Raw genomic sequence first — 15,046 nt, 5'->3', positions numbered from 1 at the left:
CATGGATGGCATAATACATGCTGCAGTCCATGGGGGACCCCTGGTGTACCAAGGTCCTGGGTACCTAAGTAACTCATACTAGGGACTTAGAGGGGTACGCCAGCATGTCAATTGGTGGCTGTAAGAATACGTACCAAACCAAATTTAGGAGAGAGAATACTGACACTGGTTGGCAGGATCCCAGTGTACTGCAGTTAAAACACACTGACACCAGGCAAAAAGTGTGGCAGCTATGTCAGAAAGATCTTGCTTTCATAGAGGCAGCACCATACTTCTCAAGTTTGCCCCCAAAGTTGGCTGACTCTGAAGTTGATCCCATCATTGGTTCCTGCACAAATCTGCATTGCTAGAGCCATCAACATCACAACAATATGAAGAGGTCCCTAAATAACTCTTTGAATCCTTAAAGACTCCCTCTTTATCCCTAGCCTAGAGACACCTATTTGTACAGGAGAGGTGGTCCCTCTACAGAAAATCTTTTGTTCTGCCTTCCACTGCCCGAGCTAGGCTCAACAGCAGGGGGGCATAACATTGTCTGGGGTCCGTGGTAGCAATGGCTTGCACGTAGACCCTGCAAGTCTGTACAGGGAGACATTGGAGGGGTTCTCTAAGGAACCCCAACAGTACATGGTATCATGCAACTAATCCTGGAATCGGTGTAGTTGCATGATTCTAACATGTTTGATACCAATCATGACTAGGTTCAGTGAAACCAATATGTAGTTGGACATCTCTTGATAACCAGTGTGCACTACATACCTAAAAGGGCTTCCCTGCACTTAAAAAGCCCACAAAATGGAGTCTGGGATTTGTAGGGGTAGCTCTGCTCATGCAGGGGTACCCTTACACTTATAACCATGCACCTGGCTCTTGGGCTGAAGGGCATACCTTAAGTGCATAGTGCAGTGACCGGGATATAAGGTAAACCTTATATCTGGGGTGAAAGGTGCATGCATCATTTCACACAGGCTGCAATGGCAGGCTTGTTGACACAGTTTGAAAGGGCTCTCATGGGTGGCATAATACATACTGCAGCCCATGGTGCACCCCTGGTGTACCAAAGCCCTGGGTACCTAAGTACCTTATAATAGGGACTTACAGGGGTACACAAGCATGCCAGTTCTGGGGTGTGAGAAGTACTTACCAGCCGAATTTACGGGAGAAAACACTGTCACTGGGGTCCTGTTTGGCAGGACCCCAGTGTACTAGAGTCAAAACACACTGACACGAGGCAAAAAGTGGGGACAACTATGTCAGAAAGATCCTACTTGCTACAGGCGGTGCCATACTTCTCAATTCAAGGGCTCTGTTACCAAGGAGGGATCCTATGGGCTACAGCATGTACTGTACTACCCTAGAGGACCACTCACCAAACACATGCCACACTGCCATTGGAGATTGTGTGTGTTGGTGGAAAGAAAAATGTAAAGTCGACATGGCACCCCTCCCTGGCTGTTATACCCACAAACCACAGCCTATGGCATTACTAAGTCACTCCTCTAGCAGGCCTTACAGCCCTAAAACAGGGTGGGTGCACTACCCCATAGGTGAGGGCATAGCTCAACGAGCAATATGTCCTTACACTGTGTCAGTTCACTCTTAGACATTGTAAGTGTAGTGTAGCTATATTGAGCACATGGGCTGGGAGTTTGTCATTACGAATTCCACAGCTTCATGATAGCTTCACTGAATACTGGGAAGTCTGATGCCAAACTTCTCAGCTCAATAAACCCACACTGATGCCAGTGTTGGATTTATTACAAAATGCACACAGAGGGCATCTTAGAGATGCCCCCTGAAACTCGCCCATCCCTCTAGTTTGGGGCTGGCTGGTATATGCCAGCCTGCCACCACCAGACAAGTTTCTAACCCCATGGGGTGAGGGCCTTTGTGCTCTCACGGGTGCAGGAACATCAACATTGGCGGTGAACCTTAGAGGCTCCTGCTGTTTGTTCTGCTTCCTCAGAACACTCCAGCTAATGGAGATGCCCACCCCCTGGACCAAACCCTACTTTTGGTAGCAGGTCCGGTGGGAAAATTAGTAAACACCAGGAGGAGTGTTCTCCCAAGTTGGGACTACCCCTAGGGTGCCCAGAGCTGAGGTGAACCCCTCCTCGCAGAATCCTCCATCTTTTTTGGAGGGGGATAGCCAATAGGGTTAGGAATGTGCTTCCCCTCCCCCAAAGTGAGTGGGCACAGGAAGGGCCTAGCCACCCTCAGGGTCAGTAGACATTGGCTACTGCCCTTTGACGCCTGTAACACCACCAAATTTAGTATATAGGGCCTCCACTGAACCTTGCTCTTCAGATTCCTGGTGACCTAACCAAGAGGAAGGACTGAAAAACTTGCGCCAGAAGTGAAGACTCTGGGCAACAACTGACTCGGCCCCAGCCCTTCCGGCCTGCCTGCAGCTTCAAGACTCCTGCCACAAGAAGATGACTCGTCCTGCAGGACCAACGACCTCTACTGTCGTAGTTTGGACTCTTGCTCTAGGCAAGACTGCTGGTTGAAGGATGACAGTACTTTTGTCTGCAGGCGACTATGCCTATCCTACAACAAATCACAACTGTTGTCCCAACCTTACCGGCTCACTAGCAGCACTTCACCCGAAACACAATAGGCAAAGGTGATTTGTGGCAGCCTTTACGCATGGACTCGAGAATGAGACATCTCAGGGAATTTCGTGGTTAAACAGAGATAACCCGTTTCTCACGGATATCATGTCTCATACAAACACAGGCAATGACAAAGATGCAGTAAAGGTTCAATAGTTTTTATTTAATACAACTGCAATTTGCGATATGTTGCAAGGGGTGCAACGATTAGGATAATGAATAATGCAAGAAACAGAATTGTGAAGACGAGAGTCATTATTACAAAGACCCCCACCATCTTGCAATGCATGTAAAAGACATACGAGATGTAATATGCCCTAATACCCTAATGTGATAGGCCTAACCTCCTACCTAAAGGAGAGCTGGCTTTGCTAAACTTAATCTGCCAATGCCATGTCCATGAGAGGACCCCCCAACCCTCGTTACCTTGGAATGAGGTCTCTCTCTCAGACTCCGCAGGGACATGAAGACTGGGTCAGCGTCAAGACGACGCGCAGCACCGGTATCAGCGATGGTGGTGATGCCCTCTGGTCGGAATCCCTCTGATTATCTGTCCAAAGTACGATGTATTTATACAGATCTACCAGGACCCCTGACGTGGGTGTGTTCCCAAACAATAGATAACAGACATGCTTGGAACGGCAATTATTATAAACAATTCCCTCGAAAGTATAGAGAGGGAAAATCCCTAAGTGTGAACACCTACTGTTTGTTTGTCTTTGTTGCTTGATCTTGGCGCCTTAGCACGGTGGCACTGAGAATGCAAAGCATACCAAGTGGCCTAACTATAAACAAGGCAGCCATCTTGGATTAATTAAATACTTAAATGGGCTAAGACAGAGCAAGCTAAGTAGGTTAAAAGTCTCTAGGTGACGGGAGCACGAGTCTGCAAGCCGAAGGCTAAGCTAGCGCCTGTAATCCCATTAAAACAAACTAGGATTCACTACACTACAAACACTGAGGACTGCCTACCTTCCCTAAAGACCAAGATCTCCTCAGGACAGTGAGGCCCTTTCCACAAAGAAACCTCCAAGAAGGACTCCAGAGCCCTCCGGATCCACAAGTCCTGCCCACTCTGCACCCGAAGCCCACGACCCGAGTCCAGGTGGCCCACCTGACCAGAGAGAGTCCCTCAGACAATTCCGACCTCATGTCCACCCTGGGTTGACCCCCCTTCTTAGGTCCACCCCGTGTCTTTGCACCCTGCTGCCCCTGTGCCACTGGGGGTGTGTCTCTGGTGCACTCCCTTCTCCCCAGGGCCTGTTCCCTGAGACCACAGGTACTTACCTGCAAACCTTTCACTTCTGAGTGCCCGTAGTCTCCATTGGGTGCCCAACACCAACTTTGACCTCTGCACCCGGCCAGCTCCGTGTTGCTAATGGTGCACCCTCGGTGTCTTCCTAAACTTTGCACTGTGGACACCTTGACCACCAGAACTGAGACCATAAGTATAGTACTTACATCTAAACTGTGTATGTACTTTCCCCCCCTATGACTGCATTGCCTTCAATGAAAATTGCACTGTCTACTTTTGAAACTGAAAAGTATTACTTTGCTGAAAACATTTTTATCAGTGTATTTCAAACAAAGTGCATTTGATACTTGAAATTGATGCATTCTTGAAACTGTACTTAACTGCAGCAAAGATCCTTTTGTTTCTAGAAGTAAAGTAACAAAGTATATTTTTGATACATAAAACATTAGACTGGAGTTAATCATTGAGTGTGTCCCTCATTTCTTAACTTTGGGTGTACAAATGCTTAGCACTACCTTCTGATAAGTCCACCTGCTCGACCCCACTACCACAAAAAAGCATTAGTATTATCTACTTTGCCCTCTGTAAAATCTCTGGGGATATACAGAGCCAGCTTCCTACAGTTAAGACCAATGTCTTGACGGAAGTCCTCTAAGAGGAGCAAACATCTTCTCTACCCCTTCTTTGGTTTAATGAAAGACTGATGGATACCCTATTGGGGGCGTAAGCAAAACCTTGCTCTGGATCCCCAGTAAGTCAATAAAGTGTCAGGAGCCCCTGCATTTCTTTCACAAAGGATGCTTCCTCCAGAAGGTGGTAACTTCCTTTCATGTATGCCACTTCATCACTTTGCCTACCTTTAACGCTCCACCTCATCCTTCTAAAGAAGAGGAGAGACTCCATCGGCTTAACCACAGAAAAGGGTTCTGTGTGGATGATCAACTATTTGTGCGGTTTTCATAGCCAAAAAAGGAAAGGCAGTGCAGAAACATCATCTCACGATGAATAGTGCTCCACATCAAAATCTGCTGTGCAGCGGCCAAAAAGCAACCTCCTGAAATTTGTGAGCTCATTTACCTGAGCCAAAGCTGCAACCCTGCATTAGCTCGTGGAGTTCCTGCCCCGGATATCTGTCACGGAGCAATCAGAACATGTTTACGAAGCACTAATGCCTCGACTCTCAGGTCCAGCGCGACAGGCATTTTGCCCGTTTGGTCCTACAAGATTTCCTAGTATAATCTATGTTGCAGCTCCACCCCTGGGGAGGTATTGTGTGGGTGTCTATTCTTAGGTAAGGAATTTGCGGCTAGAAGTCTCTGTCAGATAAACAAGCAACTTAACTTTGCTAACACCTTATCTGGTACAAGTTCATCTAGCCACAGATTCCTCACTCACCCACACATCCTCCTTGTTCTCTGAGCAGATTTCAGAGAAAAGAGTTGTTTCTCTTTTAATGGCACCAGCTTTAAACAGTAGTGGTCTGAGTTTTTTGTGGCTCTGTGTTTCTGGCATGGAAAGTTGCAAAAATAAACAGTCGTCATCACGCTGCAGATACGCCTGTAATGGTACCACACACATCACTTGTGACGTGGATAGGGCCACTCATGCCTAGAAAAATCATACAAATGTTACTAGACCTGCAGGACGAGTAACTTGAATAAGCTACTCAACCATAACTGCAATGTACTTGACCCATAAACGGGTCTCAATTGTGTGATCCTAGACAAATATTTTACTTTACAGAGTCTCCTTTTTCTTCATTCTCTCATATGAGCATACCTTCAAATATGTGAGTTCATCATTTCTTCTGTACAAAAAAACTTATTTGTTTGATTAAGTGTACTAAACATTTGCCCCATGTATAAAAAGAACCTACCCCACATACAGGGGGAATATGATCCATTACTTGCCTCTTAGCTTACTAATACCATTGCTACCAGGGCAGGAGTGTTTCTACGTTTATGTTTAAACAGTCATTTTTAATATATATATTACTAAAGCATGATGTGATTGCCCACTGTCATTTATAGAGAGAAAATTTGCATGAAATGTCCAAAAACCTTCCCGCTAACTTCCAGCTTTATTGATAAAAACTATTCAATGTACTAACAAATCTGTGAAAGTCAGGTTTCAGAAAACATTTATTCTTTGCACATCACCAAGTAAAGTGTTCTGAATCATTTTCATCCTATTAAAATATTTTTTATCATCACACAGAAGTACAAATAATGGGCTTTTACAACTACTGAAATATATTTTGAAATGTTTGTACAGTTGACTTAACTATTTAAATGTTGTTAGGAAAAACTGACAAAATCCTGGAACTCTGCAGTCAGAAGGAAAATTTATTGTAAGACAAACTGACTTTTGACATCTGTCTCTGAACAAAAAGCAAATGTGACAAGAAGATCTAAATGTCTACTTCACTTTCTGACTTAAGAGAACACCTGTTCTTTGCCAACTCGCCAGAAGGATCAAATAGGTCTTTAAAAAAATTCCACCTGATAAAATGACTCGTCATAGTGCGTGGAATTTTCAAGGCCTGCACTTGAAACCGAACAATGACACCTACTAGCGCGCAGGGGCGCTGCTCACAAAAGATTTCCAGAACAGCTCTGATGCATGGGGATTATTCTAAGTTAAGGAATCTGCGGCTAGATACAGGGCCTGATTTAGATCTTGGATGTAACGATCCCGCCGTCCACCGCCTTGGAGGTCCACCCACCCTTTAGATGGTGGCGGGACCATAGATGAAAGAAAGCCCGAGTCCCGCTGACTCTGCCAGGAATCTCCACCAGCGTCGACAGTGCCACTGGAAATAGTGGCTGGCGGGGGGGACTCCAGCCACTGTTCCTGCAACTCTGGCTGTGTAACCTCCACACCTGAGTTGGCGGATTGGAAGGAAAGTTAGGTAAAAACATGCCTTATTCCCCCATTTCCACTTCCATTTTTGACAGGACAAGACCTGCCCTTGCTGCTGTCACTGGACCACAGAGGACACACAACCCTGTCATCGCCAGACTCGAGGGTAGCATGCTGCATTACTTGCGTATGTTACTTAGTCACTTCACATTAACTCAGACCACTGCAGAAATATACGTCACAGTAATATTTAAAAAGAATACCTTGTGACATGCATATGTCTGTAAAACACCCATGTCAGACATTAATGGGGACACACCTGTATATGTCACAAATTGATGACATACACAATTTCTATTTTGGTGTAAGTATTCATTACCAAAAGAATGTTTGTCAAATTGTACTTCCAGTTGTGTATGTGAGTCTGTGTGTGTATGTGTGTGTGTGTGTGTGTGTGTGTGTGTGTGTATTGGCTGGTTGAGGCAGAGGGAGCTCAAGTGGGTGATGTGGGTGTGTCTGTATGTGTGCCACTTGCATGTGGGTCTGATGCTTGTTTGTGTTTGGTTGTTTTGCTTTGTGCAATGTTCAGGTGAGTGTTGTGTTGTGGTTGTTGTGATCTATGTAGATGTGCTTTTGTGTGAGTGTGTTTGTGTAGTTGAATGGGTCATTGTGGTGGTTGTTTTGAATGCAGGTGCCATAGTGTGTGTATGTTTTGTTTTAGGGTGTATGACGTGTGTTTTCTGCATGTAGTTGTGGAGGTATGGCAATGGATCATAGTGTGCATGTAGTGTGTTGTGTAATGCAGGTGGACAGATATGACTAATTTCCATGGGGGTGAGTGTTACTTGCCTTAGTTGCTCTGGCCACTGCTATTGTACAATGTACATTGGCTCCCGTGACGGTCTCCTTACGTCATCAGTCCACTGCCAGAACAACGTCTCAGAAATGTAACATCTAAATATGATTGGCAGGAGCAAATCGCCCTGACGGCTAGGAAGAGCGCTGAGTCACGGCGTTCAGCGGTTCAGTCGCAATACATCTAAATATGGCGGACAGAACTCCATCGACTTAACGGAGCTGGGTGGCAAAAATCCCGTCAAGATTTAAATGAGGCCCAGAGTCTGTACCAGATACGGCATTACCGAAGGTAAGCAACTTGTTCATCAGAAGAACCAGTTACTTACCTGTGATAACACCTTTTCTTCTAGAGACACTGTCTAACTACAGATTCCTCACAGACCCTTTGATTCTTCCCATTCTACAATATAGTCCTTCATCCATTAGATCTGGTGGCTCTGTGTTTTTGCTGCAGAAATAGTCCCAAAAGAAACTAATGTCATCTGGCCCGGGTGGCGCCTATATAGGCAACGCGGATGTCACTTCTAGCGTGGACGATGTTGACACAGAGCCATCTGATGCCACCTCCCTGCAGAAGTACTGCTCAAAAATTTCTAGACCCAGTTTAATGCCTGGGAAGTAATCTAAGATAAGAAATCTGCGATTTGATAGTCTGCACCAGAAAAGGCATTACTGAAGGTAAGTAACTTGATTTCAATACAAGAACAACCTTTAGCTGTTCTTCCTCAAAAGTATGGTCTCATTTGCCCCCTTAGGAGAGGTTATAATCAATCTTAATGTAGGTAATGTCTACCTGGTGGCCACAATTTTCATTTGCTGTCTTGATGACAATCCTCTTTGAATAGAAGTTTTACAGTTTTCAAAAGGTTCCTTTATCTACCTTAGGGTACATCTGACTGTCTTAATTCTTTCAGTTTGAGGTTTTTAGTAAGGATAGAATATTTTTAGTGGCTATCACAGTATTTTTCAGTTTTAGTGTACACAAAATTATTTGATGTTTTATCTTAAACAATTTTATGAAACTGAATGTTATTAGAGTCTTTTGACAATCATTGTAGTTAACTGAATTGCCTAATTTGTATTTTTCTTCATCTTTTAAGGGTGAAAACCATATTATTACATTAAAAGGGCTGTCCATTGAAAAGTAAAATGCTTGCCCTATTACGCAGTTATACTTCAACTATCACCAAGTATAAGGGTCCGAGGCTGCAACTGTTTGGGTACTCGGGAGATATCACAATGTAATTTCATTTGTCAGATTCCTTCCTTAATTCCAGATGATCTCTGTGCATTTTCATAACTGACGCTGATGAGATGTGACTACTTTATGGATGTTATTTTACAGTGCTAAGGGTAACTTTCAAAAATAAATGATAGGGCCAAATATTTGCAGTGCCATACTTCTTAACAAGTTGTCTTATAACTGTTTTCCTTGACATGTAATCACAAATTGCCCTAATCTTTTAAAATATAAAGTTTGAGTGGTGGGGAATAAAACTTTTTTTCACCTCATCTAGTACTGAAATGTATATCATGAAGAGGTAAATCTGCGGTGCAGGGTTGTTTCAAGATAAATATTGAAAATTGTATGTAGGTAATGTCCTTTTTGTGCGTTTTGATAGATGCTAGACAATAGTGTGTTAAAGTACATTCCTCAAATCCTTTCTTGTTCAGCCTTACCAATTCGATTACAAATCTGCTCTCAGCAGGAGGGAGGACTTGAGATAGTAAATGTGTCATGAGATAATTTCCAACAAGTCTCAGACCTCCCTCAAATATTACTGTTTAAACCAGATGTGTTAATTCAGTCTTTTTTCAGTGATATCCAGAAGGGCTTCTCAGTGCAATTGATGGAGTCATAGCTCAATAATTTGCAGTATGAAATAAGTATGAGTAATATGATATTCAGAATTGATTACCTGTCATGTTTTTCTTAATATTGCAAAACGAATGTTAAAGAACACATTTAAAGGAGCTATTATTGTTTTCTTTTCTTGTCCTTGGAAATGTACGGTTGTATGTATGTTTCTAAATTATTTCTATACTCTTGCTCAAATTGACATTCATTTTTGTTTTGCATATCTACTTTTACTCTTTACTTGAAAGGTGTCTCACTTTAAGATGCAAGTTCTACTTTGACTCATTATTGTCCCAGCGAGCTTACTCTGGAAAAATTAATTTCGACCACAAGAATGAGACTCTTTCAATAACGGTATGTCATAATGGCTTTAACAGTTATTCTTTAATTAAAGTTGTTTATGTGGAGCATTCTGCTTGGGATTTAATACAGTTGTTTCAACGACTTCAACACTGATCCATTATGTAATATGGGCTTCTGTGTGAACATTTCTTCAGCAATTCCCATCACCTGAACTGCCTCTCCATTGGTGAATGGCCCAGCTCTTTCAAGAGACATCAGCTCGCCATGCTTTTTAATTCTCCACTTTTGCTAACAAACATGCAGCCAGTAATTGTAATTTAAGCCCTTTACAAAACCAAGAGAGTTTAAAAAGCATTTTGTTCCTTAGAGTAGCAAAAGTTACTTACCTTTGGTAACGCTTTATCTGGTAGAGACTCTGTCTAGCCGCAGATTCCTTACCTTAGAATATTTGCAGGCGTCAGACTGGATCTTGAAATTACCCCTGTGCGCCGGTAGTTGGCGCCGTTCAGCTCCATCATCCACGCTGGAAGCGCGGTACCTCACCTTAGAATAGATACCAAAGCAATATCTCAGTAGTGTTTGTCAAATGTGTGCAGCGATGCCCACATAGCTGACTGACCACTTCAAAATTGGGACTTCTCTAGCTGAATCAGTGGTCGCAGCTTTACCTCTGATGGAGTGAGCGCTTAAACCATAAGGTGCCAGTTTCTTGCCCATTGCTTAGCAGATTTTAATGCAAAGAACGATCCATCAGGAAATGGTTGTCTTTTGAATTGTCTCCCGTTCTTTGCCCCTGCAAATCCGACAAAGAGTTGATAGTTCACCTAAAAATATTTGGTACAATAACTGTAGAATGATGATGCTCTTTTTTAGATATAGACTGTGGAATCTCTCCTCTTCTTTATGGGGATTAGGAGGGGGAAAATGGTAGGCAGTGTGATGCTCTGCCAATGTGAAAAGGTTTCACTACCTTTGGTAAGTAGGATACCCAAGTTCTTGACACCAATTTGTCTGGGAAAAAATTAAGTGTAGGGAGGGTAAAGCGAAAGTGCTTGTAACTCGCTAACCATCCTGGCAGATGTTATCACCATAAGGAAGACAGTCTTAATTGTGAGAAGCCTTAGAGGCAACTGTGCATGGGCCCAAAGGGTGACCACATGAGAAAAGTTCAAACTAAATTCAAATTCCATTAGGGCATGGTGTAGGGTGTAGTTTGCAAGCTTTTAAGAATCTAATCGAAACCGGTGACTTAAACAGGGAAGATTGATCTGGCAGCAGTAGAAAAGCAGAAATGACAGACAGGAATCCTTTTACTGTACCCAGAGCAATGCCTTGCCGGGCTAGGGATAAAATGAAGAGGAGGTCTTCAGACAAGAACCAGACAGAGGGTCAATAGATTTAGATGTGCACCACAACACAAACTTGTCCCATTGGCAGGCGTAGATGATTTTGGTAGAAGAATGCTTGGTTGCCAGAATGACATCACATACTTTGGGAGGGAGATCAAACACCCTCAACTGTCGCCTCTCAATCTCCACGCATGAAGGTGTAGAGTGGACAGATTTAGGTGCAGTACCCTGCCCTGTTGCTGTAATAGAATGTCCACCCGTAGGGGCAGTGTAACTTGAGGGTAGAGGCCCATGCTGAGGAGTTCAGGGCACCATATTCTCTATGCTCAGTCTGGAGCCACTAAGATGTCTTGGGCCCAGTCGTTCTTGATCTTATTGAGAACTCTGCACAGTAGTGGTATTGGTTAAGAGGTGTATAGGAGTCCTGAGCCCCACTCATAATTAAATGCATCTTCGAGCTGTAGCGGCCTTGGAAGCTCCAGGCTGCAGAAGTGCTGACATTGCCTATACTCGACTGTGGTGAACAGATCTAATCAAGTCTCTCTCCAGTCTTGGAAGAGGCCTTGCACCACCTCCAAATGAAGACTCTGTTCATGATCCACTAGGCATCAATGGCTGAGTTTGCCTGCCCTAGTGTTCAGAGAGCCTGTCAAATGTTGAACCACCAGGAATATGTCCTTATGTTCCAGTCATGTCCAGAGAGATTTAGGGCCTCTTGACATAGGTTCCACAACCCCACCCCACGCTGTTTGTTGCAATACAGCATGGCAGTGGTGTTGTCCGCGAACAACTGAACTAGCCTTTCCTTAATGGAAGGAAGAAAGGTTTTCAATGCCAGATGGATTGCACTTAGTTCCAGCAGATTGATATGGAGCTGAGACTCTGCGGGAGACAAGAGGTTTCTTATCTCCACGTCTCCCAGGTGGCTGCCCAACCCAAAAGTGACACAGCTGTCACTACTGTGAGCTCTGGGTGGGAGAAAGAGAGTGAAGTCTGCATTTGACCAAATTGTAATCCTTGATCCACCACTGCAAGTCTTTTGCAATTCCCTCCGAAATCTGTACCAGGTTAGAGAGATTCCTCTTATGCTGTGCCCACTGGGTGTTCAAGTCCCACTGCAGAGATCGCATGTGCCATCAGGCATGTTTTAACAATAAGATGCAGGAGGCAATCAGACCCAGTAGCCTCAAAATCAGTCTCACTCAAATCCAGGACCGAGGCTGAAACGTCAGACTCATAGCTTGAATATCCTGGACTCGCTGTTTCAGAGGATAAGCCCAAATTGCACTGTATCCAGAACAGTTCCAATGGAAGGTAACATCTGAGAGAGGATTCAGGTGTAACTTTGGAATGTTGATAGTGAACCCCAGAAGTTCACTGCAGACTGGAGGTGGAAAACAACTGCCTGGGGTGATCCCGCCTTTAACAGGCAGTTGTAGAGGTAGGGGAAGACTGGAACACCTAACCTCTGCGGATGTGCTGCAACCACTGCCATCACCTTGGTGAACACCTGAGGTTCACTGGTAAGACTGAAGGAGAGCACAGCGCACCGATAATTCCCCTGCCCCACAGTGCACTACAAGTAATGCCTTTGGGCAGTCAGGATGGAGATGTGAAAATAAGCATCCAGCAAATCCTAAGTTACCGTCTAGTCTCCACAGTCGAGGGCAGATAAGACCTGAGCCAGGGTAAACATCTTGAATTTTTCCTTTTTACAGAAGAAGTTGGGAGGGCACAGATCTAGGATTGTAGAGAGGCATCTGTCCTTCTTTGGCACCAGAAACTAGCGTCTGTATCAACCATGACTTATTTCTAGTGCTGGTACCCTCTCAATGGCTCATTTGGCCTTAAAGGCCAATACTTCCTGTCGCAATGGCACACAATGGCCTTCAGTCAGCCAATCTGGGGAATAGATAGAGGGAGTGATGGTAGGGTTTGTTGGAATGGAAGGGTATAAGCTGGTTGTCGATGTTATGTCCCTCCACTGGTACAGATGCTATTTGATTTCACGCTAACCGGGTGCCTATATTGGATTGTGGGCAAACTAAAGAGGCTTGTATTGTGCGGCTGCTTGGGGGTTGGGAGGTGCGGATTAGTCAGACATCTGACTTTGGGCCCCACGAGGCTTGTGGGACCCATGGCCATGAAAGGACTGAGCCTGCTGGTCATGGTGGCTAGATGGGAAAGGTTGTGGCTGATAGCTTCTTCCTTAGCCACAGAAGGGACGTAGGATGGAATAAGGCTGTCATCCTAGCAGTGGTCCCACTGTCTTTAGATTGTTCCAAGGCAGAATCAACTTTGTCTCTGAAGAGACAGGTTCCATCGCAGGGCATTTCCATATGTAAGGCTTGGACATCCCTCAAACTTCCAGTATTCCTGTGCCACCAAAGAAGCAATGGCTCTGTCAGGTGACTAGGTCGAATACATCTTGCATCGTATTGTGAACTTTGCTCCGTCTTGCCCATTAGCAATAGTTTGGAAAAGCATGGTCCGGGCCTCATTGAGACCATAGGCAGCACTTACACTACATTATCCCACAAGGTATGGAAATAGCAGCCCAATAAACATGTGATTTTCATGGACTGCAGTGCCAGGCTGCTGGAAGAAGAAAGTTCTGTTTCTAAAGGTGTCCAGCCTCTTGGATTCCCTATCCGGTGGAATGGTGGGGAATGCACCCGGATTAATCTGGAAAGTTGAAGCTAGAACCACCAGGCTGTCAGGGTTGGGGAGCTGGGAGAGGAAGGCTGGGTCTCTGGAGCAGGACGATGGCAGTGTGCACAGGAGTGGCTGTACAGGGCTTGGCCCAGGCCATCAGTGAGGGCTTCATTGAAGGGTAGTAAATGTCCTGATGGGGATACTCCCAGTTGAAGCACCTCCGTCTGTATTTGACTTGAACCCTGGGTAGCTGAAGGTACAGGAACTCAGCTGCCCTCTGGGCCACCAGTCCTCATACCAGTTGTTATCAAAAATGATGTCTGCTAGGGGTTTGGGATAGGGGAAGGGATCCTCAGATACCCTCCATTCATGTTCCTCAGTGAGCCCTTCAGTATAATAGTGCTCAGTCTCTAATTCCGGCCCTGTAGGCCTAGTTGGCACCAAAACCGACATAGTATGATGCCGGTCTGGCTCCGTATTGGAGTCAGAATCATGATGGGTTTGGTGTTGACACAACCAGGAATGATGCCCCTGCAATGCTCCTTAAAGTAGGTCACGGTCGGGCCTATCTGGATCTACCAATGGATCCTAAAGGGTCGGCTGTTGCCACGGGTGAACCAGCCAGTGGAGCTCCGGTCAAAGACCCTTCCAAACCCATGGGACCTGAAGGTGAACCATGGGGGTTCGACCAGCCACAAATGAGGCTCATGGTCTCATAAGATTTGCAAAGTTGGGATGGGGTAGCTCAGTTCTGGAACTTGTTGTGCTGTTCCTGAGCATCGTCACAACAGTGGGAGCCACATGGAGAAGTTGAAGAGAGCTTTGACGAATTCTTGTGGGACAGAAGTCCTGGAGTGGGACGAGAACCGATGCCACCGGTCCTGAGACGCCCCACGTGAACAGGACTTCCAGTGGTGTGGAGTTGTATGACAAGAGGCCAAAACCTACATGGCCTGCTCTTGGATGGCCTTCAGGTTTATGGTTCTGCACTCCACAGACGATGCAGAGTCATGGTCCTTTTCAAGGCACCACAAACAAGATGGGAGACTGTCACTAACATCTGTCGATGACAGTCTCCACAAGGCTTAAATCCAGAGGGTTTTTTCAGGGACATTTCTGTCAAAAAAGCAAAAATAGCTCACCAGTCATTGACAGAAGGGTCGAAACCAGTCAGAAAATGACCAAGGGAAGTGAGATCTGGATTTGAGGTCAGCATGCTGAAGTCACACCTATATAGCCATCACGCATGTCACTTCTAGTGTGGACTATGCCATGCAGAGCCAAATGTCAC

General features: G+C 45.0%; 1 protein-coding gene across 2 annotated transcripts in view; it reads left to right on the top strand.

Moving 5' to 3' along the window:
- Positions 1 to 15,046, top strand: part of SMC6 (structural maintenance of chromosomes 6) — a 610,138-nt gene that overhangs the window by 500,485 nt on the left and 94,607 nt on the right. For both annotated transcript variants that reach the window (XM_069235972.1, XM_069235971.1), the window contains exon 24: positions 9,697 to 9,802. In XM_069235972.1, the coding sequence (XP_069092073.1) occupies positions 9,697 to 9,802 (106 nt within the window). The remainder of the gene's footprint in view (positions 1 to 9,696; positions 9,803 to 15,046) is intronic.

This window comes from Pleurodeles waltl, chromosome 5, assembly GCF_031143425.1.
Source record: "Pleurodeles waltl isolate 20211129_DDA chromosome 5, aPleWal1.hap1.20221129, whole genome shotgun sequence".
NCBI classification, from domain to species: Eukaryota; Metazoa; Chordata; class Amphibia; order Caudata; family Salamandridae; genus Pleurodeles; species Pleurodeles waltl.
This window is presented reverse-complemented; position numbering and strand designations above follow the sequence as displayed.